The sequence below is a fragment of the Dermacentor albipictus genome, chromosome 6, assembly GCF_038994185.2.
Source record: "Dermacentor albipictus isolate Rhodes 1998 colony chromosome 6, USDA_Dalb.pri_finalv2, whole genome shotgun sequence".
In the NCBI taxonomy this organism is placed as follows: Eukaryota; Metazoa; Arthropoda; class Arachnida; order Ixodida; family Ixodidae; genus Dermacentor; species Dermacentor albipictus.
This window is the reverse complement of record NC_091826.1, coordinates 54,169,722-54,196,181: the sequence shown is the minus strand read 5'-3', so window position 1 is coordinate 54,196,181 and position 26,460 is coordinate 54,169,722. Positions and strand designations below refer to the sequence as shown.

At 46.9% G+C, this 26,460-nt stretch overlaps 1 protein-coding gene across 2 annotated transcripts in view; it reads left to right on the top strand.

Annotated features, from left to right (window-relative positions):
- The window catches only part of cora (erythrocyte membrane protein band 4.1 like coracle), a 57,449-nt gene that overhangs the window by 21,355 nt on the left and 9,634 nt on the right, over nt 1–26,460 (top strand). Inside the window, exons 9-15 of one of the 2 annotated variants that reach the window (XM_065439510.1) lie at nt 3,854–3,951; nt 8,915–9,087; nt 9,783–9,967; nt 13,256–13,372; nt 22,486–22,596; nt 24,548–25,120; nt 25,909–26,091. In XM_065439510.1, the coding sequence (XP_065295582.1) occupies nt 3,854–3,951; nt 8,915–9,087; nt 9,783–9,967; nt 13,256–13,372; nt 22,486–22,596; nt 24,548–25,120; nt 25,909–26,091 (1,440 nt within the window). Of the gene's footprint in view, nt 1–3,853; nt 3,952–8,914; nt 9,088–9,782; nt 9,968–13,255; nt 13,373–21,852; nt 22,597–24,547; nt 25,121–25,908; nt 26,092–26,460 lie in introns of both variants that reach the window. The other variant, XM_065439509.1, reaches the window with a different exon arrangement.

The window sequence follows — 26,460 nt, the reverse complement described above, 5'->3', positions numbered from 1 at the left end:
CTGACAGCCGCTGATAGCTAGGAGCCAGCAGGCCTAGTTTGCTGGGCCATCGGATTCGAGATCAGTGGTGCTTGAAGCATGACTGCATGCCGCTTGTCATAAAGTGCCTATATTGGTCAACACAGCTTGTGCACAATTATGTCGCGCTTAAATTGCAGAGCCTTTGGTTTTATCGACGGTAGTAAAGAGTGAACGAGCAAGCCAGGCGACCTGGCGATCGCTGGGAGACGGTAGACGTGGGTTGCTGCCCGTCCTACTTCGGGTCGATGGCCCTTGTGATTTGTCCGCAGCTTGTAATGAAGCACCTACCGTATAATGCAGAATATAGGTCGAGGCAGAATATAGGTCGACCCCCTCACATTGAAGCAAAGAAGTCAACATAAAAATTATAAGGCACAAAATTTTGTTTTATTTAGTGGTGCCACCAGAGTCGTCACCTGCTCATTCGTCTGAGCTGTCTGAACTATCGTCCGAAGACGACTGCTTTTCGCTGGCTGCGTCCCACAACATGTCATCCTCGGTGCCGTCCAAGGAGTTGCTAATGCAACACTTCTTGAATGCCCGCACCACCATATCGTCGGGCAGCGAGCGCCAAGCCTGCGACACCCATGTGGCCACAGTGGTGAGAGGCGGCCTGCGCAGCCGGCCGTTTGGAGTCGTCGGGTTGTCGCCGGCCATCCACTGATTATATTGTTCACAGACACGGTCCTTAAAGGGCTTGTTGAGCACGACGTCCAGTGGCTGAAGGGTTGAGGTCATGCCTCCCAGAATGACGGCGAGTTCTGTCCTCCCGTCGCGGAGTGCCTGCTTCACACCTGCGGTCAAGTGCCTGCGAAAGGCATCCAAGACGAGCATGCTCGGACATTGCAGGAGTGCGCCGGGTCGCCGATTCCAGACGGTCTTAATCCAATTGAGCATGAGCGCCTCGTCCATATAGCCCTTTTCATTCACGCGAACAACAACATCCCGCGGGAAAGCCTCTTTCGGCAGCGTCTTCCTCTTGAATATTATGTACGGGGGCAGCTTTCTGCCGTCTGTAGTACACGCGAACATCACCGTGAAGCGCGAATGCTCGTTCCCCGTAAAAAGAAGCTTGACTTCTTTTGCACCGCGTTCGCACACTGTGGTGGGCGACGGCATGTTGAACCACACCGGCGTTTCATCAGTGTTGCCGATCTGTCCCAACATGTAGCCATGCTGCTGCCGGAGACGGATAACATAGCGCTGGAATTCGACCAACTTGTCCTCGTATGCCTCTGGCAGCTTCTGGCAGATTGATGTGCGCCGTCGAAGTGCAAATCCCTTGCGTCGCATGAAGCGACGAACCCAATAAATGGAGCCCTTGAATTGTTCCTTGGGCAGTCCGGATTCTCGGGCGATCTCAATAGCTTTAATGCAGATGAGTTCGGCTGTCACTGGCAATGATCTGGCACAATGCTCGCGGACGAAATCCACCACCTTGTCTTCGAGCTCCGGGTGCACCGCACGGCGCCCGCGAAAGGACGTCTTCCGCGCGTTGCAGGCAGACAGCTTGACTTTCTGCGTTCGCCAGTACCGGACGCTTTTTTCCGACACGCCGAATTGCTGCTGGGCAGACATGTTCCCATGCATTTCAGCATATTCGATTACTTTCTTCTTAAACGCCGCGGTGAACTGACGTCGAGTACTCGCACTCATTTTGCGGGTTGTCGGGAAATTAGCTACGCCAGGAACAATCGCTGCACAAAAGGGAAGGTGGCGTCGGTCCAACTGCGTAGGCCACGTCGGTCACCAAGGAGGCGATAACGATGCGGATGCCGAAAGGTCTGCACTCCTACATGTTGCCAGACGACTATTCATGTTGTGCCAAGGGCCGGTATATAAGTCGAGGGGTGACCTTTTAGTAATATTTTTTGGAAAAAACCTCAACCTATATTCCGCACTATACGGTATATTCGTCAACACAATCAACGTCCCTCTTAGGTGAAAATGCAATTTATTTTCTCAACACTGCTGGTAGCTATGAAAAAACACACTAGCCCATCTGACCGACGTGCCAGCTGTGCAACCTGGTGCGACTAGATCCAGCGAGTCGGTCACGCTTAATGCGCTCAATCCGACGCTGTATGCTGTCAAAACCTATTGGGCGTGGCTGTTGGCGCGAGTACCAAGTGCAAAAAATCGTACCATGAGTCTTGCTCTTGATTTGAGTCATTCATTTCATGAGTTTCTTGCGGTGAATAGAGTGGCGATGTTGACCATCCCAATTGTGACTGTGTACCGTCTCTGCTTGCTGCATGCGGCTGATTGCATTGCAGTCGAACATCAATATAACAACCATAGATGCAACGAATTATTGGATGCAAAGAAGTAAATATAAAATGTTTCTTACCAATATTTTCTTTTTTTCCTTTGCATGTAATGAACATATGCTTATAGCGAAAACTTGATTTAGTGAAGGTGTTCTTGTGACGAGTGCCACTATTACAGTAGGATCTCATTAATTAAAACTCTAAGGGCACAGGAAATCTATTTGCATAAAATGGAGTTAGAACTAAGGAGAGCGCTTTATAATATAGCGGCTAATCAATTGTGAGGTATCGTGTGCAAAACCAAAACCATCACTGGGCTCGCATTGAAAGTCTTATCTTTCCTGCATCAGCATGCGACATGTGCCGGAAGAAACATAGGTTCCATATAAAGTCCATGTCGCGTGCCTTTTGCTCTGGTTGTAAGGGTGAGCCGAGAAGGATGTTGGCTTGACCGCCCGGCGGGCTCATTGTTGAAAACGACGTGATCAAGTGAGCGCTAGGAGATTCAGTAGCTGAGCACGGGGTTGGGGCGCCTTCCTGCTCCTTGTAAGCTGGATGTGAAGGGAGACTGTGTGCTACTGTGCTTGCTTCGGTTTGGTTTTCGCTCCCCACATGTCATTCCTCGTCATTTTTATGGCACACTACATTGCGGTACCTAGCAACGCATTGAACCTTTGCCTTTGCCTCGGGTTTTGTACGAAAGGTGGTGCTTGGGAGTGAGAGATTTGGTTTGAAATAACCGTTGCTTGGTTTTTGGAGTTTGGATTCACGGGAGTTTTTCTCTACTGAAATGCATAGGATGTTGCTGGGACCAACAGAGCAGTTAAAGTTATCCGTCAATTCAAGTAAAGAGATTTGAAGTTATTGGGATTTCACTATATAATGAGGTTTGAATTTGTGTGAACCTTTTTTGTGGACCATTTGCCTAGTACTGTGCAGTGTCACTGTAATGTGGCATTGTAGGTAGCTCATGTGAAAAGAAAGTGAAATATTTTTGCATCGCGTGACCCACTGCACAATTGCACAGCTCTGGTGTCACTCACTAGCACAACAGTATTTGTGATGCAGTCGAGCCTTGGTATAACTCGGCCACTTCTTTTCCGTAAAACTTTATTGGATTGGAAAATTTATTTACGGGAAGTTCGTTTACCAGAGGTTTTTAAAAAAAAAGACTTTTCTTGAGGCTAAAATCTTGTCGAGGAGCATTTATCAGCAAAATCCTACAACTACAGTAGCCTTTGTGATTAATTTGAAATCAAATGCCCTGTCCATCATATTGTATATTACGAGCATAATACATGATAGCATAATGTGTGATAGGTCTATCAGAATAACATAATGGTTTCAAAGGGATTGGAATGGGCAGTAAAGTGCAGCACAAGATTAAATTGATTATTGAGATTATATATTCAGGCATAAGGCAAGGTTCGCCAATGCAGGAAAGGAGTAGTCAAAGATTTTGCGGGGGAGAGGCCTTCATCCGGCAGTGAAATTCAAATTGGCTGAGGATGATGGCGTGTGGATAAACACACTGATGCTTCTTCTTTCCTCTCTTTTCTCAGTTCGAGCAATTTGAGAGCACCATAGGGTTCAAGCTGGCCAACCACAAAGCAGCAAAGCGGCTCTGGAAGGTCTGCGTAGAGCATCACACTTTCTTCAGGTGAGTGGCCAATGCTCCTGCCATGTGACGCTGTTGGACGTAGCAACAGTGCATTATGAACTTTTGGTAGTTACAAACTTTTTCACCTTGACTGTCGTAGCCTAAGTGGCTGTGGTGTTGTGCTGCTAAGCTCGAGGCTGTGGGTTCTACTTCTAACCGAGGTAGCGCACGTTTCGATGGAGGCAAATGCAAGAACACTTGTATGCTTGTTAGGGTTAGGTGCTTGTAATTTCTAATGTGCACTAGGTGGTTAAAACTAATCCGGAGGCCTCCGCTTTGACATGCCTCTAATTGGATGTTGGTTTTGGTGCATAAAACCCTGGAATTTAATTAAAAATTTTTTTTTGTTCCTTTGCATGCTTGTCATACAAGATGTTGGCTACCCACCAAGGCAACTCAGTGGCCATGGCTTTCTGCTGCTGTGCTTGAAGTCACGAGCTTGAATCGTGGCTGCGGCAGCCATATTTCTCAATGAGGGCAGAATGCAGGAATGCTTGAATGCTTGTGTACTAGGTGCATGTAAAAAAAAATCCCAGCTGGTCAAAGCTGCCGTATTTACTCGCATAATGATCGCACTTTTTTGTCAGAAAAAATTGACGCAAATTCAGGGGTGCGATCATTACGCGGGTTAAATTTCCCGCGGAAAAAAAAAAATTTTTTTGCGGCCCGCGTTAGCTGCGGGATGCGGGTGCGGGACACCAAAATAAAAATGGCGGCCGGCGGAGCAAGCCGAACGCGCCGAACGCGATCTTTTTTTTTTCTTCTCGTGAGTACATTACGTGCATTGAAACAGTTTCTTCCATGTCAGTGATGAATAATATCGTTAATATCGGCAAGTTTGCGGCAATAACGTAGCCATGTCCACTTTGAGGGGACAGAAACAGATGGGCGCGCTTAGGTGCCAGTGACAGAAACCCATGGCCGGTGTGCTACGGAAACTGAGGCACCTGTTTTCACTACTATCCTAACACGGCACGTTTCCGCTAAGGGTGGGCGAATATCTTAGCTGTGTAACAAGCGTTGGCGTATGAACAGGGTACACTTTTAACGTATTAGTGTAAACGTGGCTGCTATCATTGCCGCGCGCCATTTGTTGCGTGCTCACGAGTGCAGATGAAACGAATTGAAAGGCGCCTTTATTGTTTTTGTTGACTACAACCATTATAAAGCCTACCCATAATAAAGGCAAGTTTGGTTGTGCGGAAAGTGATGAAAGTAATGAAATGAGGCATCTACTTAAGCATGTTTGGTGCGTGCAGACGAGTCGTTCGCGTAGCACTCGACAGATGGTAAGCGCGATCATTATTAGCTAGACTTGGCACACGACATATCGCTGCGGCAAGTTCAGGGTGCGATCATTATACGGGAAATAAAAAAAATCGAATTTTGACGACAAAATTCAGGGGTGCGATCATTACGCGAGTGCGATCATTATGCGAGTAAATACGGTATTTCGGTGCCCGCCACTGCGGCACCCCCCATAACACGCCGTACACGATGTGTTATGTGCACAGTGTGTTACGCTAGTTATGTACAGTGTGTTATGTACACACTGTACATAACGCGCTGTACAAATTTAACTTTCTTTCTTCACACACCTGTTGACTGGGATGTTACTGGAAGCCATAGTCGAGCAGTGCTCACGGTGCCAGACAAGGCACGCTCAATGCAAGTGATGCCACTTCTTGACACTTCTGTTCGTAGAGCACAGTATTTGTATGTTGGTTGTCTTCCGGTCTTTGCATTCCATTTCTAGTGCTGTGTGACGTCAACAAATTATGTGCGCTCGTAGCTGCTAACGCAGTGGCATTAGTCCTTCAGCAGGTGCAGTGCGGCCCGCCGTTAATGGGAACACATGAGTGCAGATCACGGGCGAATTTTTCCCTCAGTCAAGTGTACTTTCGCCATACTTGCAGCAGACGACTTGTGGTTGGTTGCACTGGCATCTTTCCAAGCAGCAGTGCGGTTCATTGACACTGCTACAGCCAGCACTTGTAGCAGCTGGAGCACCAGCAAAGTGAGATCCGTGCAATGGAACATTCCCTCTAACAGTGTACTGCGCTGTTCATATGAAGTGTGTGGGGAGATGTGGGGTTCTCCTCCGTACTCTTGGGACAAAGGAACGACAACACAGTAGTGCAAACAATAACAAGGGCATTTATTGCACCTTTCATACATCAATGCCTGCTAGCCGAGTTGCTATCCACAAAACATGCCGATGGGCGCGTGACAAATCTAGAAGTCTGACTCACCGCGACCGGAAGCGAGCGAATATGTTCGCCCCATGCTGGATCCCAACGCCTGGTCGTTCGCGTGTATAGTCACGCGAATCGTGGCGCGTTCGCAGGCGGCCACGCGAGGCGGTCTCGCAGAAGCATGGGTCGGTGCGCACGCGGGAGACGTCCCCCGCCGTGCGCCGACCCGCCGGGAAAGAGGGCCGCTGCACGTGCGGCACGGCACGTCCGTCCCGCTGGCTGTCTCGAACCCAAGAGCGAGCGCCTTGTCTCTCCTGCACCCAAGTAACCGCGCAGCGGCGCGACGCTCACGCCATCTCTCGCACCACGCTTGTACCACTCCAACGCCGCGGCCCACGCGGCGACGCCGCACGGAGACGGGGCTATGCGGGAAAACAAGCTATCAGGGGAGGCGCGAAGGTCGCGCATCCCCACATCCCCCCAACCTTAAATCACTTCTTATTCCGGCGAAACATGTCACACGGTCTAACATTAACCCATGCTTCGCGAACAGGGTGGTACATGCAACAGTGGTCGCGCTGAGGAAATGTCCACACGCTGTCCATAGCATGCGAGCCGACATTGTCCTTGGATACACCGCTGGCGTCCGCCGGTCACAGCAGCGGCTTTGCAGCCTCGACGGCACGATCCCAGGCCAGGTCTCCGGAGACGACGACGCAGTAGTCGGTACGAGCAAGCGTCGCTCGCGCCGACGCGCCCTGCTGGCAAGAGCCGCCGTAGCTGTCGGTGACCGCCGGCTCTTTTGTCCGCCGCCGAGGGTTGTGAGCTGGATACAGGAGGCCGCCGAAGTCGCTGCGCCGAACTGGTCACAGCATCACCATCGCCCGGGGTGGCTCGATCGTAGTCCTGGGCAGCAGCGCAGGCGATGTGCAGGTCACAGCAAGCCAGGGGTGACTCCAATCACGCTGCGTAAACTCAACACACTCGGCAAAGACTAAAGTAGTGCAAGGGAGAGGAATTCTGCATGCGTATCGCCCACATGGTACGATGTTCAACTCGGCTAGCAAAAGATCGGGCAGCTACTCAGATGCTAAGTTCACGTGAACGAAGCTCGCTTTCTTGAGTCGAACGAGTAATTTCAATTCGTGCGAGGCTAACTAGAATGAGGGACGCAAAGTGCAACACCTCAAGGCCACGGTCCATTGGGTTATGTCTCTCCATGTGCGACGGGCAGCTTCGTAAAGCCTTAGGCCTAAAGCGTCGCTACTCTGACAACAACCGGCATCCAACAAACAACACCCAAAATGGGTGCAAAACAGGCAGCCGCGAGGAGACGTCAGCTCTGTGAGGTGGTCCTACTCCGCTCGGTGCATACAGCATCCGAGTTGACGGCGCCCACCGTCCCAGACGGTGTTGAAGCGCCCGGTGCCAGGCCGCAATACCAGTCAGCCCGTAGTGGCACCCGTGGCCCGCGGCCACCCGGCTTCCAGAGCCGCGACTTCATCCGAGTCAAAGAGATAGAAGAAGCTATTTACATAAGAAATTCGGACCACCCACGAGGCTTCCGTACTCACTCGCTTCAGGCTTGCCAATATGCTCCGCGGGCGCTATGCCTCGCTCTCCCAGGATGCAAACCACGTGGCTCTCGTCCCGACGAATGTCATTAAAAAAAAAACACTTGCGAAAAGGCTTAGCATGTTGACATGCTCAAACACACTACAGCCACCGTCACCTCGCTCAAGAAAGCACGCCGCCGACGCTAGCGATCAAAATTCACGCTAGGCCTACGCTTCGGTTCAAACAAAGGTCTCGAACGAAGCAAAACTGTTAAAACTATCGTCCGATGCCCCAAGAGCCCCACGTTGGGCGCCAGATGTGGGGAGATGTGGGGTTCTCCTCCGTACTCTTGGGACAAAGGAACGACAACACAGTAGTGCAAACAATCATAAAGGCATTTATTGCACCTTTCATACATCAATGCTTGCTAGCCGAGTTGCTATCCACAAAACGTGCCGATAGGCGCGCGACAAATCTAGAAGTCTGACTCACCGCGACCGGAAGCGGGCGAATATGTTCGCCCCATGCTGGATCCCAACGCCTGGTCGTTCGCGTGTATAGTCACGCGAATTGTGGCGCGTTCGCAGGCGGCCACGCGAGGCGGTCTTGCAGAAGCATGGGTCGGTGCGCACGCGGGAGACGTCCCCCGCCGTGCGCCGACCCGCCGGGAAAGAGGGTCGCTGCACGTGCGGCACGGCACGTCTGTCCCGCTGGCTGTCTCGAACCCAAGAGCGAGCGCCTTGTCTCTCCTGCACCCAAGTAACCGCGCAGCGGTGCGACGCTCGCGCCATCTCTCGCACCACGCTTGTACCACTCCAACGCCGCGGCCCACGCGGTGACGCCGCACGGAGACGGGGCTATGCGGGAAAACAAGCTATCAGGGGAGGTGCGAGGGTCGCGCATCCCCACAAGTGGTTCAGAGCACTGGCTGTATTTTCAGCAACCATAAAGTCTCACCATAAGATGTGTTGGTGGCTTTACGGGTCAATTTCTGAACGAGATCAGTATTGCAGGGATGGTTATGCAGACCCAGCTTTTCTGAAACAGTTCGGGGAACTGCTCTTTTGATGATGGAAGCTTTACTCGGTGGTTGTAGTATGTGTTTGTGTGAGGACGATGTGGCCTTTTTGGGATGAAAAGGCATCATTATTTATTTGGCTTAGTGCAAATGAAAAAAAAAAAAACTTCTTTTATTTGTGTTCGTGCAACAGACTCATGTCACCTGAGCCCGCGGTGAAGCCCCGGCTGTTCCTTCCCCGGTTCGGCTCCAAGTTCCGGTACTCCGGCCGAACCCAGTACCAGACTAGGCAGGCAAGTGCCCGCATCGACCGTCCGCCGCCCCACTTCGAGCGGACACGCAGCAACAAACGCTTCTCTTCACAAAGTGAGTACCGAAACGCACATAAAATCGAAGGTGCTTATTTTATTGAAAGCCACATTATGAGCTGCTATGTTCTGTGATGTAACTTCAGTGGTCGGGTCATCTAATCTTTGACAGGTTGGTGGTAGAACTTCAGTGGTTAGGTTATCAAATCTCAAATAACCTGGTTGTGAAGTTAATTTTGCTAGGTCTTGTTACGGCAAAGAGCAAGACATTTATAAGGTACAAAAAGGGTGCATGGATTTGTTTGGAACTTTGAAGGTGCACATTTTTACCTACTGAGAGGAAGATGCTGTCTGCATTTAGAGTTGTAATCATGAGCATGCGACATCATGCCTTTTAAGATGTGGCTTTTATTGCCTGTTCATGTGGGACTTGAATTGCAGTTTAAGCATTGACCGGCAGCAGTGACCGGCAGTAGTGACAGTAACGTTACTCTGGTGCCTCAATAACCATAAAAGCTTCAATTCAGTGGAAGTTGGATACCACTTCCAGGATTGCCCATTTGTGGCAAACTGGCAAACTGAAGCTGTAACTGGAACAGGGGCTTGGCAAGGAGTGCTTTCTTTTTTCACTAGCAGATTTTGATCTGTGAAATCCCAAAGTGCTTGCTCACTGATTCAGTCAGCTGCTCTCGGATCAACCGGTGGAATTCACCATCAGGGACGCTAAGTGGCACCTTTTCCTTACTGGCGCAGCCCTGACGTACCCACCACGACCGACAGCCTCCGAGGAGAGCAAACGGCACACGCTGACGGGGGCCCTTCGCCGCTCACCTAGCGAGGAGACTGCATCGGCCGACGTCCCTCGATTTGCCACCAAGGCCACGCCTGAGCAGTCGGCGAGCCCTACCACCGAAACACCGCCTAAGAAGGAGACAAAGGTGGGTGGTGGCCCTGGCAGTAGTTCCAGGTTGCTTGCTCGCAGCCGACATAGGGAAGAAAAAAATAAATTGCGTAGGTTTCACTGTCATCATCAATGACTCATACCCTCGTGAGCAGTGGCTCGTACCTCCTAAGCAAGCAAAAAATGCAGTGACTCATAGTTCCGTAAGGTTCAGGGCTACTCACTTTGTGTGAATTAGCTGCAATGACACTACCCCTGTTGTTCTTGTCGGTGATTTCAATGTGGATGCATTGGTACTGAAAAGGGAACGGTTTATGCATTCCATGTTGCAGACACATCCCTTGCGATGCCACACCGATCCGGCTCAACCATCCAGCGGTGTACGTGTATTGATTTGACATTATCAAAGAATGTGATTGCAGTTGCGAGTGACATAATGACCACCGATCAAGACAATAAATGAGTGTGTGTACCTTTCGTCACCTTGACCACCTGTCAAAACAGTAAATGAGTTCGTAACTTTGTTCAAAATTATGTGTCACCTCCGTGTTGTGTGCTAAACAGCTTCACTGGTCAACCACATTGACAGAGTGGAATGGCTCATGATTTTTGCTGTTTGTTTCAATGGTACGGGTTTTGTGTATGGAACAAAAACTGTGCATACACGTGAACGTAGCACAACTCTACAAATCTAGGTGTCTTGAAAGGAAAGCTTGATAATTACAAAACAAAATTTGCTTTGAACTAGCGATCGACTGCGGCCCTGCCGCCTTTCCAGGCCGTTCATTTACCAAGCTGACTAAGAAGGGGCAACTCAATGGGAAACTTGAAACATGGGAACATTTACATATTTATTTATTTAATCTATAAATGTGTGTAATCACTACTTCGTATTGTCAAAATATTTGAAAAAAGAAATTATGTAAGCGCTGTACCTACCCTTTCAACCACCCACGTGCTTCTAGCCTTCAAAACACGTGTGTGTGGGAGGTTTCAGGCGCAGCCTACAGATGGCACGTGAGAATGCAACTTTTAGAGCTTCAGCTTCTCTTCCTCCTCCGCAGACTCGCGCTATCCATATTGGCTGTTGGCATCACCATCACCAGCTCCAGCTTTGTCCATTCCATATTGGCTGTTGGCATCACCATCACCAGCTCTGGCTTTGTCCGTTGTTTGACTTTGGTGTGCCTTTTGCTTTTTTTCCCCCCCTGAGTTGCCACTGATTGTTACGATTTTAGCTTGATGGGCAAGCACCTTAAAGCTACATGGCTGGGTTTGAGTTGAAAGTCGCAGAGTTTGCTCTAGAACACGGCAGGCGTGTGGCAGGCAGAAAATTCTACGTGGATGAGAAGTGGTTTTAACGATGGTGCAATCGGAAGGATACAGTGGGGAGCACAAGCTGCAAAAAGTGTTGTTGTTGTCGTTGAGTTTCATGGCGCATAAGGAGCTAAGGCCATGATGGGCACCAACCACGAGGTATAATGTGTCTAAAAAGTTGGGTAGCAAAAGGTGTGTTTTCCGAGGCGAGCCATGCAAGTTTCCTAAACTGGAAGAAGAGTCGCTCTACTATGTGTTGGAAGTGCGGAACAACGGCCCTGTGTTGACGACGACATGGTGCATGTGAAAGCTCGAGCCTTGGCCTGTGCAAGAAAGCATACCGCGCGAAAACTTCAAAGCTAGCATCGGCTGGGTACAAAGATTTTCGAAAAGGAAGGGCCTCTCCGTCAGACAAAGTGCCGCGCACCAGTACACAACACCGGCTTGTAGTTGGAGAACTTGGCAAGTGACGACGATCGAGCATAGTAGGTGATGCAATCCACAATAAACACCTATTGTTTGCTAACTGGTATGTTGTTCTTACATGAAAGAAAAAAAAATATTTTCCGCATTGCTTGCAGGGGCTGCACCCTGAAAATTGGCCTTCAAATATGAAAAAAAGAATAATAACTCCATCCATTACGTTTGTTCATACGGTATTAAGCATACTTCCAACTCCCAAGAGAATTGTAGCAAAGAGTTGGGATATACAAATATTACGCAGCGAATAGATAATAGCTGCAAGTTCATTAACAATATTTAAAAATGGCTTTGTGAAAAGCAGTCTTAAATTTCTTGGTTGTCGCAGTGAAGATGGGAAGGCAGTTCATTCATTGCTAGTCTCCAGGATTAAATATTTATCATAAAGTTATTTCCTTTTGGCTAGTTGGCACATCAGTGAAGTTATGGTTTGAGTACTATGACACACACATGGGAGGAGAAAAAAAAACAAAGCATCTACAAAGATAACATTAAGCAAATGAGTTTAATGACTGAACAAATGAGTTTAATCACAGCTTGCATGTTTCGATTTGTCAGTTCATTTGTCCTTGCATTGATGTGCCTAATCAACACTCCTACATTTTGAGTGGTCGATCTGTTCACCCTCTTGGGGCCATTTTCTGGCTGCCTGGATAGCTGAGCTGGTCGAACAACCGCCCTACTGATGCTGCATTCCATCCCAGACCAGTATGAGATCATACACATTAGCAGTGTATGCATTCGAGCTAGTCAGTGATCTGTAGCAGTTACTCTTAACATTATAAAGTCAGAGGGCAACATTAAATCACAAACACAAATGGCTTAACACCTCCTGTTAACCAACAAGCATGGATTTTCACAATGTGTGTGTTTTTCTTTTCACTGAAATTAGTTATTGCACAAAATTTTTATCAACTGCAAAGCTCTTAAGTGTAATAAGCTGGGCTAGTTAATTTTTTGTTGAAATGCATGTTTCATAGTACGAAATGCTTAGACACAGGTTAAAGACGTAAAGGACAAACGCTAGCATTTGTTCTTGATATCTGTAACCTCTGCCTAAGCTTTTTGCACTAGTAAGCATGCAACACTTTCTTCCTGTAGAACTCATAGGTGTGTTTATTGCAAGTCCATGACGCATTCGTGGACTTCCAATTTCTTTTTTTCTTTCAAAAAACTGCCACCCCCTTGCGAGTTATCAGAGAACTCATTTGCTCATTGAGGTCTGGTGCATGCATTATTAAGTAAACGAATGGTTAAATATGCAAGCACATTCAATGTGGAATGTTGGTTGACGTGTAAACTAAGACGAACATGTTAATTTAGCCTTGAAGTTCGTGTACAATATCTAAATAGTTTATCTCCTTAGCTCCTTCCCTGTTCACTGCTCCCATACCCACTCTGCTGACCCCTGTTCACGTGTCAGTCACCGCAGTCAGATATTGTGGCCAGCAGGAATTTTTGTCTCTCTCTCTCTCTCTTTTCTTTTAATGAACAATAAACAGCCAGTTCTTTCTTTCAATGTGTGCAGAGGACTATCCCTGTCGGTGGCGTGGCCGTCATGTTGCCAATGGACATCAAGAAGGACCAGCGCCTCAGCCAAGAGGCAAAGACGCCTGAAGACAGGAGTCCCCTCCATGAAGACGGGGTCAGTAACCAGCGCCATCTTTCTTTCTGTTTTCTCCAAGTGCCTTCTTTGTGCATTAATTTTTTATCGTCTTCGTCACCTTTCTTGTGTGGGAATGATGGGTTCTTAGCTGGTGCTGTGGTGGTAGCGTTTTGGTGGGAACGATTTGCACATGAGCGCGAATGGCGATTTCTGCATATGAGTTCAGTGCAGTTTGGGCATTGGCGACAGGGAATCGAACGCAAATTTTTCTTGCTTTTGAGTAATCTTGGGATGGTTTCTGGGCACTGTGTGATACTGCTTTGCATTAGGGGACCATTGATTTGCGATTCAATTGGGAAATGATGCTCGTTTTCAAAACAGTTGAACCCACTTATTATAACAGTCCCAGATATGACGATCTATCGGTTATAACGACCACATTTCAATGCACTTACGATTTTTTGACTGTGCCTATTGAAACTGCTTCCAGGTACAACAAAAATTTTTTTAGATTCGTGTACTATTATAACAAACGTCTAGTAAAAAAAAAAAAAGAGGGCGAATGCATAGTACTGAGACACAGAAGTGCGATCAAACTGGGTGCACGACAGCATGTGCGTCGCCACAGTCCGACCGAGACTATGATGCGGCCTTCGAGACCGTCACGCATGCATCCGGAAGCTGTGAAGGAGGTCACTAACTTTCAAGGCACACCTCCTAGGAGAAGGCACAGAGCATAAACAACATGTCGCGGGGCGTGCACCAGCGTATACACTGATGCTATATCGGATGTCGCAACGGTGGCCCTCTCTTTTTTACACAGTTGTCTGTATGGTACCACGTACATTACGCCTATTTCAAGGATTTGGAACAACCCTCTATATCCTTCCACCAAGGGATCAATGGCCACTCAAGCATTCCTGTCGTTACTGTCGATACACACGCGACCCGAGTCGGTGATAATGCTGCACCATGTGCTAGAGCCGCCACAACTTGTTGTAAGGGGTTGGCAGTTACTATGCAGTTATCAGGAGATCAGGGTTCAGCAGTGTTTCGTTTACGTGTTGCCGATTGCTAATGATAACAGTTCGTGGTAATGCTCTACCTTTCGAACACTGGAATTTTTTAAACCAAAGCAACATAGATAACGTAATTTTACAGTTCTTGTGGGGCTGATGGGCAGTTGAATGCCGAGACCATGATGTCAGGGACCTTTGCAGAATGACTGCATGCCGCACCAGTTTCCAAAGGGTATGCTTCTAGTCATCTAGAGTGCTTCGCTCTCTTGTGCAGAATACAGTTATGCCCCACTGGTAGTAAAATATATCGCAGGTTCTTGACTAAAATATGGCGGCAATGCGCTTGCAGTTTCAAAATGACAGGTGATCAGAACCGGGCGCTGTTTTGAAAGAGCTATAGTACACTGCTGCATTTCGTTCTTAAGATATACTTTCCTAATGGAAACTTGCAGCTAAGTGCGGGAACACAACGGGAACAAAAATTACACTGAAAATCTGGTTTTCAGGCCAAAGTGCTATTGAATTGTAACTGCTGATGCCAACTTCAGCGCAGTTATTTTTGAGCATCTTTAAGGGTGATTTCACATACAGGATGTTTGACAGAACACTTTTCAGAATTTTTTTTCATATTGCCCATGCAGGCAGCGCAATTCTACTCCATTAGCTGGTCTTCCCGAAGAAGAGGGCATTACTTGCACAAAAAAATAAAATGCATAATCGACAAATAAACAGAAATTAACGATTTAAGTTGGTAGCTAATTTCCCTATATGGCGCATATTGCACGTTACAAATTCTAGTGGGTGAGACTGCAGGGCCTATCCACGTGAAAAGAATTGTGTGAATGACACCATCTACAAGATATGTGCCGTCAATCGTGCGGTAAAAGTGCACTGTCGTTTCACTTACTTTCTGAACAAAGTGTCATTTTATGCATTGAAGCACAAAAGTAACTGGAACACCACTGCCTTTCTCCGCGAAGTTCGGAAATTAATTTGTCGAAACTGGTGCCATGTTGAGAATTCGTTCCAAGTGGATTGGCCTGGCGAACTCCCCAGCTAGAATTTGTAAATTTCAATATGTGCTATAAGGTAATTAGTTATAAACTTAATTGGTGACTTGTTTATTAATTGATCTATTATTAATTTCATTTTTTTGAGCAAGTAATGCCTGCCTTTTTGAGTAGAACCAGCTGTCTGCCACGGGTAGCTTAAAAAGAAAATTGAAAGTGTTTGTTGAAACATACGTTATAGTGAACTGCTGATATAATGACCTCTTTCCGCGGGAGTATCCAGTTCGTTAAAAACAGGTTCAACTGTACCAAGTGAGACATAGTACGAAGTCTAAATTTTCAGCCATTGTTTATGCACATGCTCTGTGATGGACGGTGATGCTGCGGTTTGTTAATTCTTAACAACAGAGCAAGTTCAGAGTGAATTGAGCATCCAAGAATGCTGATTGGCAATTTTAGGTGTGTGCTCATTATGCTCGGATAAGGAATATCGTCGCCTGTGGGACTCTGTCTGGTCTGCCTACCAAAACAAATAAAAAAAAACTGCTCTGGCATATCTGTTGATTGTTTATTTGCAGACTTGCATCCTATCCTATCTTTAGGTAAGTACATGCAATGGGTTTGGATGAAGGTTTAAGGCATTGAACAGTTGTGCTTGGAAAAAGGAGAGGCCAGGCCTGTGTTCTAGATTGATTGCTTTTGGCAAAACGTGTTCACTTTTGTGTAGCTGTAGCCTTGGTACAGTTCCTCTTTATTGTCACGAGTTTGTGTAACTCCTGCAGGATACGCCGCTTGCTTTAATATACCGGAAGGTTGCTTCGACCCTTTCTCTATAAAGGAAAACTTGCAACAGGAAAAACTTATACAAAAGAAATACCGCAAATACTTGCGTAATGAATGCACTTCTTCCCCCCCAAAAGATGAAGCAGACTTGAGGGTTGCATTTATTATGCGGGGTACATTTTATGGGAACTTTTTTAAAACCGCAAAAATCATAAGTAAGACAGTAATGATTTAAAAAATGCATTAGCTAACTTATCTTTGCAGTAAAAGTAAACATACACTATTTGCAATCTGTGACATCAGAACCATTAGACCTGTCATCCAGGTCACAGGTTGCTTTACCTACATTGTGGTTCAACAACAGCTCATCCTTGCTTCTGCTTCCAGCCATCTGCCGTTATCACAAGCATCATGTCAAAGCGCTGCTTTTCGGCACTTGTTTTGACAAGCACGCTCTTTCCTCGACCATCCTGTTCATATAGGCATGTCAGAGTTTATGGGTGTCTGATCAGCATTTCTGTTTGTGAGCAGATAAACTCTCTGTTCCGCAGTAGGCGTATAACTCGACTTTCACATAGTGAAACCAAAGACAGAAGGGAAATCGAGCAGCAGAAACACGAATTCGACAGTACAACCACTATGCCAACGAAGTGCTGGCCGTCCCTTCTTCACTTGGACTCGCTGATGCACTGCACCCTGCCGCGCATTGCACGCTCTCCTATTACGTCAGAGTGAAGTCCGTAAACTGCGTAGGGTTGCTGTTACAGAGAGCAATTGCAGTTTTTTTTCACTCTTCAGTCTGCGAGGTGCCTTTGCGCCGGCAGCAAGCGTTCGGTGAGAACGGGCTGAGCGTTGTTGCGGTTGCTCTTTTCGTCAGGTCCCAAGCGACCGTGATAACGTGCAGCCTGTTCTTATGGCATGGTTGCCGCCAGTGTTCTCTCGTTGTGGCTTTGCCATTAGCTTCTTGGTCATCAAACCCGCCACCCCTACTGGTGTGCCGCCAAGGCATGTTTGCCTCTAGTGTGGATGTACAGCATGCACAAGTTAGCTATAGAATTTCGTTTACATGATCTTACCATTTCTCACGTGGCATTACTAAGTATTTCCAACACGGTGATGTCATCGAGAACTGCGCTTGCCTTAAACGCATGCGCGAGAGAAATGCTACAGTCTCTCCAAAAAGCTATGGCACGCCTGTTCGACTGTGGGACTGCATGAGAGCAAAGTTGGGGGTGCAGTTGTCATGTGGGTGAAAACAAAAATCGGAATCTTCAAGAGCAAAGCTGGGGGTGCGATCATTATGCGAGTGCATTCATTATGCAAGTGTATAGAGAAATAATAACCATGACCTCAACATTTTCTGAAAAACATGACATACCAGCTACGGGCCTACGCGATCCTTCTAGTATGCATTACAGCTGGCCTAAAGCCTCAGATGAGCAGTGATTCTCTCCCAGGAAAGTGCCGACTGTTTGGCAAGTTGTTCTTGCATCCTAACTAGGGCATACTAACGCAAAATGATGGAACAGACACACACACTAAACACACTAGAATGAGCACATATTTGTTATGTGTTCGTTCCAGCACTTTGAACTGATATCTCCTGGTTGGCTGAATAAAAAAAAAAAGTTTGATGAGTTTGCATTTATTTTAACAAGAATAGACAGATAAGTTACTGTTAAGTGTATACCGTATTTGCCTGAATTTAACGCTCACCCTTCTTCAGAAACAATGGGTCCGAAAAATTGCTTGCACATTACAATCAGATACGAAACCAAAATGGTGTTCGGGGTGTAAGTAACAGCCCACCATCAAGCATGGCGTCATTGCCATCACGAGTTGGCGACAGAGCATGTTTTGTTGAATGTTGCTGTGGGTTTATCTTGTGCTATACCATGATCACTTTTGTAAATACCATCACTTTCACTAGAGTTCGCGTGACTTGGCATTAATCAATTATATGGACGCCAGCATATCTGGAGCTGTGCCGAGTTCGCTGATTGCTGATTCACATAAAATCACCTACAAATGATTGTAGTATCTCTGAGTGATCGCTCGGGAATACCACCTTTTGTGCTTGGCATCTACAGTCACTGAAAGCATAGATGTTGATGATAATGCACCGCTTCCATTATGACAGTTTCCCTTCTCCGAAAATTCTGCATGCCTCATTTTTTTGTTAATATTTTTTCTGGTCGCGAACAAGGGGACATACTGTATTTTTCTTTTATAAGTTGAGCGCAAGTTACATTCAGGTGCATGTTACGTTCAGGTGCACTTATTTAGATTCGGGGGTAACATTAGAGTCAGGCAAATATGGTATAGTATGTAGCAATGGACAAACAAAACACATAGCAAGACTGTCTTGCCTGGCTTTTGAGCATGGCTCAACTAAGCGGTGTTGACTTAGCTGCAGTCATCTGTATAACGACGGGTATTCGTTGATACCACTTTTTATATTGTCTGTACTGTGTCTCCTATATTATATAATTACAATATTTCCCATCATTTAAAGGAATGTGCTTTTTTTCTTTCTTTTTGCATTGAGGAATTGTGAACACGTGGCACTGTCGCAGTGTAAAATTAATACCACGATGCGTACTTCCAATTTCTTTATGTATGCTTCCGCTGTTTCAGCTGTTTGGCTTACGTTGAGAGCGACATCACCAAAAGCAATCAATCAAGAACACAGCCCTTGCTTTCTTAGGAGCCGTGATCTAGTTGTATCCATATGTGTGCTTTGTTTTATTTAAACCTTGGAGTTGTTGGGGAGCGCGTCATCAGCGAATCTCAATTGGCGTGGTGGGACGGCTCTCCTGACGTCTCCAACGTTCTGCCGCACACGAAGTGCCTTTTTCCGCTTTCTGAAGACGTGGCTGCAGCTCCCCCACGATGCATGTGGGGCGTATTTATGCCCATGCCTCACCGCACTCGCTCTAACCAGTCTATCATTTTTTTTACTACTTTGATAGTTTGCATTCATTTGCATATCATTTTCAAACTATCTCTGATAGTTTGCATTAACGCAAATGCTTAAAAGCTTGTTTGAGAATGCCTGCTGTAATGAAGCCGTGTGGCAACCTGTAATTTACTGCTCATGAGATTACACTGCACGATGCAATGCATGCCGGCAAAAAGGGAAGCACATTTAAGTGGTGGAGTCATCTCGCTGGAATTCAGACTCGCACTGACCGACACGTTGCTTGCATGACATAGTAGTTGCTGAGAGAGAAGTGTCTTTCTTTTATTGCCAGTGCCTCGCACTCGTGATGTAGTTAATTTTTTTTACTTGTGTATGGGAGGGAATAACGACTAATTGCTTCAGAGCAGACTTTCAAAGCAATAGCTGTAAACATATCCTAAATAAGGTGTCGAAGTTTAATGCCTGCAGGGAAAAGAGAGAGGCTCTAGCGACATGTTTATTTCCACGATTTGGTTACTGTGAGTATAATTTGCCGGGCACGTTGTCCAGTCAGAGTGAGATATGTGCTCGTGCATGGCCCGGGTATTGGAACTCGGCGTACTTAATAGCTGAGCATGTGTTGTGGTGCAACAGGTGAAACCTTCTTGCGCTTCGTTGACCAAATAATGCTTTAAATGCGCGTTTCATCCAACGTAATTCAAGCACTACTTTGCTGCAGTTATGCAGTATGAATTTCAGGACAACATAAATTATGGCTCACAGTAATTTGGAGAAGATGATTTAATGGCTCAAATATTCGGCATTCGCTTTGGCGAAGTGGCTGCGAACTGGTGGTTAGAATGCTCAGCTTGAAACTTTGTGATTCTAAGTTTAGTTCAGCCCCGTGCTTGATCTTTCTTATGTTACATTCTGTGCAAAGTACGATGAAGAAAGGAACACAATCGGTGTGATTCCTAACTTGTAGCTGCTGTTTTCAATAGGAGTGGACATCGGTGAAATGTACTTATCTTGAGGCAAAATAAACTCCCATTCCTGGCTTTAAACTTTAAAACTACTACTGCTAATAATAATGATGGATTTAATAAATTTTAAGATATGACAAAGTAAATCTGAAATGTTTCTGGCCAATAGCATGTAATGAATAGACGTAGGCGTGTAATGAATATTGTATATATATGACGGAGGTATTTTGGATGAAGTTTTTCCAAGGTTCTGCCAAGAAAAAGAAAAACTGTATGAATGTATAGCACCAAGGGCATGATAAAATACCAGCGATTCGGCTTTTATACTTGCAATACTATTGCAGTTTTCCAAGTCAAGAATATCTGAGATTTGGTACACTCGAGCTTTTTCATCTTTGATTTCATGAGAGGCATTATTTTCTATGCGTGTCAGGTGGGTCATGACAGGGCCTCTTGTTCCATCATTCTCCATACCTTTCTGTTTTAGTGATGTTGAATCACTCCCGTTGTACACAGATAAGAAAAAGCTGGGGCGTCATCAGCAGGATAAATTCTTTTCATTCTTTATAGTGCCTTGCACTTTAGCCTTGAATCTGAAGTGTCAGCTACTATAGAATTACTAGGTCATGGCTTGTGCTCTTTAGTCTGATGGATGGTATGCATGTTTGAAGTTTTTAAGGAATGGTGCATATATTGAGGAGAGCCAACGACAAAGTATAAATGACAGTTCCTGTCCTGCATCATAATTTGGACCCTTGTGCCATTCGGAGCCTGGATTTTCTTCAGGCAATGGGAACGTATTGCTCGCAGTTTTTCAAGCTTTGCAGGGCAGTACTTGGTGCACCCAAGAGGTTTGCTTGCAGCGATCTGCACCTAATATTGCATGTTGAAGCAGGCAGATAATTTGAGCCTACATCCGTTCAAACTTATTGTATTATTCTATGCACATGTGCTCCTAACTAGCATTATTTCATTAACTACATTTGAAGCAGGTGCCCTGCGAACTCAAAATTGCAGAACCTGTCACTGTGTGTTTGTTTAGCTTTGTTTACAGTCTTTGTGTGTATAGGTCCTCACGCATGTTCGGTGCGTCGACTCGGTTCCATTGAATTGCTAATTTACAAAACCGTTATGTCAGGGCATTTGTTCACCACAGGGAACCATCTCTAGCGAGCTGTGCTTTGCAGTTTCAAATGCGGCATTGTGTGCAGATGAGCAAGCACAGGCGCGCACTGTGGGTGTTCTTTGCGTCGTGCCGCCATTTTGCAGATCAGGAGCTAATCTTCCAAGACAGAACTCTGTGAATGTTAGTGTTAAGTCCCTGTTAATCCTGCATGTTACGGTGAGAACTCGGTTCCTATAATATAGTTAGTTAAGACTACTGTAGTAGACCCACCCAAGACTGTCAAGTGCTACCAGTTCTTCTCAGTCCACATTATCTGGTTAGTTAGGACTATACTAGTAAACCCACCCAGCCTCTCGAGTGCTACCAATTCTTGAGCCTGCTATTGCCTGCCGGGCAGTGCTAACGAGAGCACTTGCTCGACGACCTCTTTTTTTGTATTGTTAGCGAGTGATGTGTTGACGAATGCAATAGCTCTCGGCATTTGCAAATGCAGCACAGGCACGCCTTTGCATGCACGAGCTTCCTGCAGCGTGCCTGCTAACATCCCTTTGTATTCTATTTCTCTCTCTCTTTCCCTTGCCCCTTCTCTCCACACGCACGCCTTCCTCTCCTAACGTCACCGTGCTGTCTGCATGGCTACCCTGACGGCATTCCAATCCCCCGCACTCCGTGACCGACTCTGACGCAATCGCTCAGGCGTCAAAAGAAGCCCGCCCCGCAAGCGGAGTTGAGCATGCAAGGAAGAGTTTGCCCGCGTCAAAGGCTGCTGAAACCGCGGCCACGAAATCTGCACAACCGGTGACATTGAAAACTGCCGAAGGTAAGGTGTCGCATGGTGGCATCGGGGAGCCAGGCATCAAAGCAGAGGCGGTAGCCAAGAAAGTGGCGCCAGGAACATCGCCGAAGGAAGAGCCGCACGTCAAGAAGAGCTTGTCGGGCAACGGTGAGCCTGACGATGGGGTGCGGGTGATCTGCTTGGAGGACCCTGGCACGGGCCTGGTGCGGGAAGTCTTTGTCACCGACGACCGGGTGCCCGCCAAAGGAGCTTCGTCCAGCCTGAAGGAGGAACGTCAGCTGCGGCCAACCAAGTCGGAGACGCGACTCGAGGGTGGCTTCACCGAGAAGAGCATCCGCGACCAGGATGTCACGCGGCTGGAGCTTTCGCGGTCTCGCGAGAAGTTAGTGCCGCTTCCGGAGCAGACACCGCCCGAGGGGGGAGCCTACCGCAAAGGGGCGGGCACCGCCGCAGGTGCTGCGGCAGCGCAATTTTGGCCTCCCACAACGGGGAAAGGTGCGGCACCGGCTAAGTCGGGCGGGGACACGATGCAGGAGGACACTGTGGGACCCGCAGACACCAGTACGCCGCGCCCAGCGGGCCGAGCACCAGGCGGTTTCACCGCGAGGCAGTCAGGTCCTTACACCAAGGAGTACACATACCAGGTAAGAAATGTGTATTCCAAAATTTCAAAAGTTTGTGCAAGGTTACAAGAAGCAAGCCTGCACTAGTGTTTCCCTAATCTGAGAGGTTTAGCTTGTAACGTATGCAAAGCTAGCTTAGTAGCCATGTGTGAATAGTTCGAAGTGAAATTGAAATAGATGGCAATTTTGGATGAATATTTTCTAATCGAATATTGAATAGCTGTTGTGCAGAGAAGTGGCTGCAAGTTCGTATGTGTAGGGAGTACTGCATGTTGAAATTGTTCTGTGTAAGAATGAAACCAAAGTTTAGTGTAGTATAGCTTGTTAACTAAATGTCAAAGATCAAACTATTAAGTGGTGATTTAGGGGTAAATGTGAGAAATGCATTGTCATTACGTCGCACCCTTTTGAGGTCTTGGATCCATGATTTAAACTGCATTCACCACATTCTAAAGTGTTGTTCAGGAGCTCATTCGACACCCGTGCTGCCTCTTTGAGGAGCGAAGTGCAACAGACGCTGGTCTAGAGTAGTTGCACTATATATGTAGATGTATATATATATACATATATCGCACATACCTCGACCATGGGGCTGGCTTCCCACTCTTCCCGCACGTACATTTTTTCCCACTTTGACACTCCGAATGCTAACCCATTAAAAGAGGTTAATGAATAGCAAAGCATGATGCAACTGCCTTCGTACATGTGGGGAGTTAATGAAAAGAACACTAAGTGAAACAATGCACAAATTAAAGATTTAGACCATTGCAGTGACTAGAAGAAGCGTAAACATAAGATAGTTCTGCACCACTGCTGTTATTCAGATTAGGCACCTTGTCTTGGTTACACTCATTAGACATATCGGTGTTTGTACTGTGACCATGTACTGTGCGTGCATAAGGAACAGTCATAGTGCCCCTTACCAATCTTTGTATGCTTCACTGCATAACTCAACTCTGCTGCGGCGAAGCTGCACATGGATAACCACCAATATGCTTCAAAAAGTCCAATAAGATTTTTTTTTTTCGAAGCGAATATCGAATTATATTTGTAACTACTATTTGGAAAGTTAAATATTTTAGCAACACTGAAGTTAGCTTAGCGATGTTTGTTAGAGATTCATGACAGATTGGGGATCGGGATTTGTTGGCAGAAAAAAAAGAACCTTTGTTTTCAACGACCTCCTGAATGTGAGAGAACAGGGAAGGAGTGCAAGTCATGTATGCGTAGAATGAGACGCTGCTGTGTCTCAGAGGAGTCAACCGACTCTGACAAGCTCGTGATGTTGTGGTCATAAAACGGCTTTCTCAAGTTGGAAAAATTGTGATCCAAGGAGCTCAATTTTTGCATTGCGTGACAAAAATTTGATATCTGAGAGAATTTAATCAGCTACATGTCATAAGAGAGCAAACATCTTTCATTTTTGCTAAGCTTCTTTCTCCCTTCTTTTGCCCTACTACTGCCTTTTGCAGCGGCACTTCTTCTTTACTTTTAGTAACGATAGTGCAAGAGGGTGAGAGGGATACTACAAGGCACAGTATTGGCATCAATTGCCACAAAGATGGCTGCACACTGTAAGAAAGAAAGGAAAAATTAGGGAATTCAATTGCTTGACACGCCAAGCTCTTCCAACTACAGTTGCCCTCGCCATATTACAAAAAGGGGTTGAATGTCAGCATAGGCACCTTGTTTGGTTTCTACTTGTTTCTGTTTTTTTTATTTCTTGTTTTCCAGCATACACATGTGAGTTATATACTTTGTTGCTTTCAAAGAAAAAAAAAAAGCAGCTGTGAGACAGCACACGTCCTTCTTCCAGCATTACTTTTTTCTGTGTCATCTCTTCACACTGTAATATTTAACGTGTGAATTGGTTGACTAGAGGAGGCATTTACTAGCATTCTGCATGAGTGGTGATGCTGGTAACTAACCTTCCACGTGAAATTGGCCGTGCTTTCGACCCCCCTCGTCACAGGTTCCAGCCGACGACTCCAAGCGCCCGTACAGCCCGACACGTGGCGGTGGGTTCAGCTACAGCCCGCCTCCCATGGACGCCGCCCCTGGCGGGCAAGCCACGTCGCCGACTGCCCGACCTGGCAGTGGTGACGGAGGAGTGCGCCAGGCCACAGGTCTGGCCTTCACCTACTCACCCACCAGGACGGCAGGTGCACCAGGGTGGAATGAGGTGTCCGGGCGCAGCCCCACTGGTCGCAGCCCCACTGGTCGCAGTCCCACTGGCCGCAGTCCCACCGGCCCCAGTCCCACCGGCCGAAGTCCCACCGGCCCCAGTGCTGCTGCTGTTCCCGTCACAGCCACGCATACGACAGCGACGACGACTGTGTCAGGCAAGAGTCTCGACTCACCTTCGTCTGAGTCCTCCGAGAGCAGCCTGGACGAATACAGAGAGGAGCGGCCATCGCGGCCATCACGGATCCCTACCAAGAAGGACGGCGCCACCCGCCCCAAGGTGGTGGGCGTGGTGCCTTCGCTGGCAGCGAGCCGTTCACCGCCGGGAGGAAAAGCTGGGGAGCCTCATTCGCAGCAAAAGGTAGCTGTGTGCTTCATAGTATGTGGCTGTTCAGGGCTTGAGGGAAATTTCAGGAGACTGGACGGATCTAGTCTGTCTCAAGCAGCTCAGTAGCATGGACATGACAAGCAGCATTGATGCTGTTTAATGTGTAATCTAGCTTTTAAGATGGTGTGAGCATCATCTTGATGCCCACAGGCAAAGCCCACAGGTTACACTATGAAGACTAGTAATCATACTTTTATTGGTACAACTGGCTGCTGCCAGATTGGCAGTCCTAGCATGGTGCACTGTATGAAAACATATAAGTGGCCTGGTGAATGCAGAAATATAAAACAAGGCTGCAAAAATAATACAAGAATGGATGGAGAAAAAACTGTGTTGTAGTATGCAATGAATGCAATGATTATATTAATATAGAATCATTGCCATATTTACCCGATCGTTACTCCCGTGCCGAGACTAGAGTTTGAGGTTGGACATGCTTTCTATGTCAGTTCTTTAAGGCTAATTTAAATCATCACAGGAATTTCACAGGCAACATTCTAAAGGCAAAGAGGAGGAATCTATTTTCTCACTGCCCTAAGGTAATACTAATAGTAAAATGCTAGTGTTGTCTAGTCATGGCTATCATAACTATGGTGCGTGGGTTGCTGGTATTGTGCGAAAGTCGTGCGAGAAAAGCAATAATGAAGATGCACTAGGATGTCCTGCATGCATCAAATGTGTTCAGTTAAGAATGTGGCCCCCAGTTGTTGCACGGTGACAGTCCGGTGACCGGATTCCTGGTGGTATCTTCTTTTTCTTAGGACACCAGCAAGTCACGCATTCCAGGTCTACCTAGCCAGCAGCAGCAGCAGCCGTCCTGGACCAGCGGTGCCGACGCAGGCAGCCGTGGTGCTGAAAAGTCTGGTATCAGACCACCTGGTGCCATTTCTCCCTTGCAGTCCAAACTTTTGCTGGACTCTCGGAAGGCCACTTCACCCGAACAGGCATGAATAAGCCATTGTCTCCGTGACAGAAAAGGCGTTCATTTTATGCCGTCAATTGCGTGCGGCACGCTGAAAGCTACAAGCCTTGTGCCAGCCAAGAGCTGTGTGCCATGTCTCCATGAGATTGTTTAATATGCCCCGTCACTTGCCAGTTTGCTCATCATGTTCTTGCCTTCTTAGCTTCAAGGTCCTAGCTCAATGGTGTGTGGTTCATTTTGTGTGGACCAACCTTGAAATTTTATCCTGTTACTTATTCATTCTCTACAGATTGTACAGCCCAAGCTAAGCGTACAGCGCAAATTATGTTGATAAAAGAGTGTTCTAGTTAGTTCTAATTTGCCATGTGCTTCATTTGTGCATCAATATGAG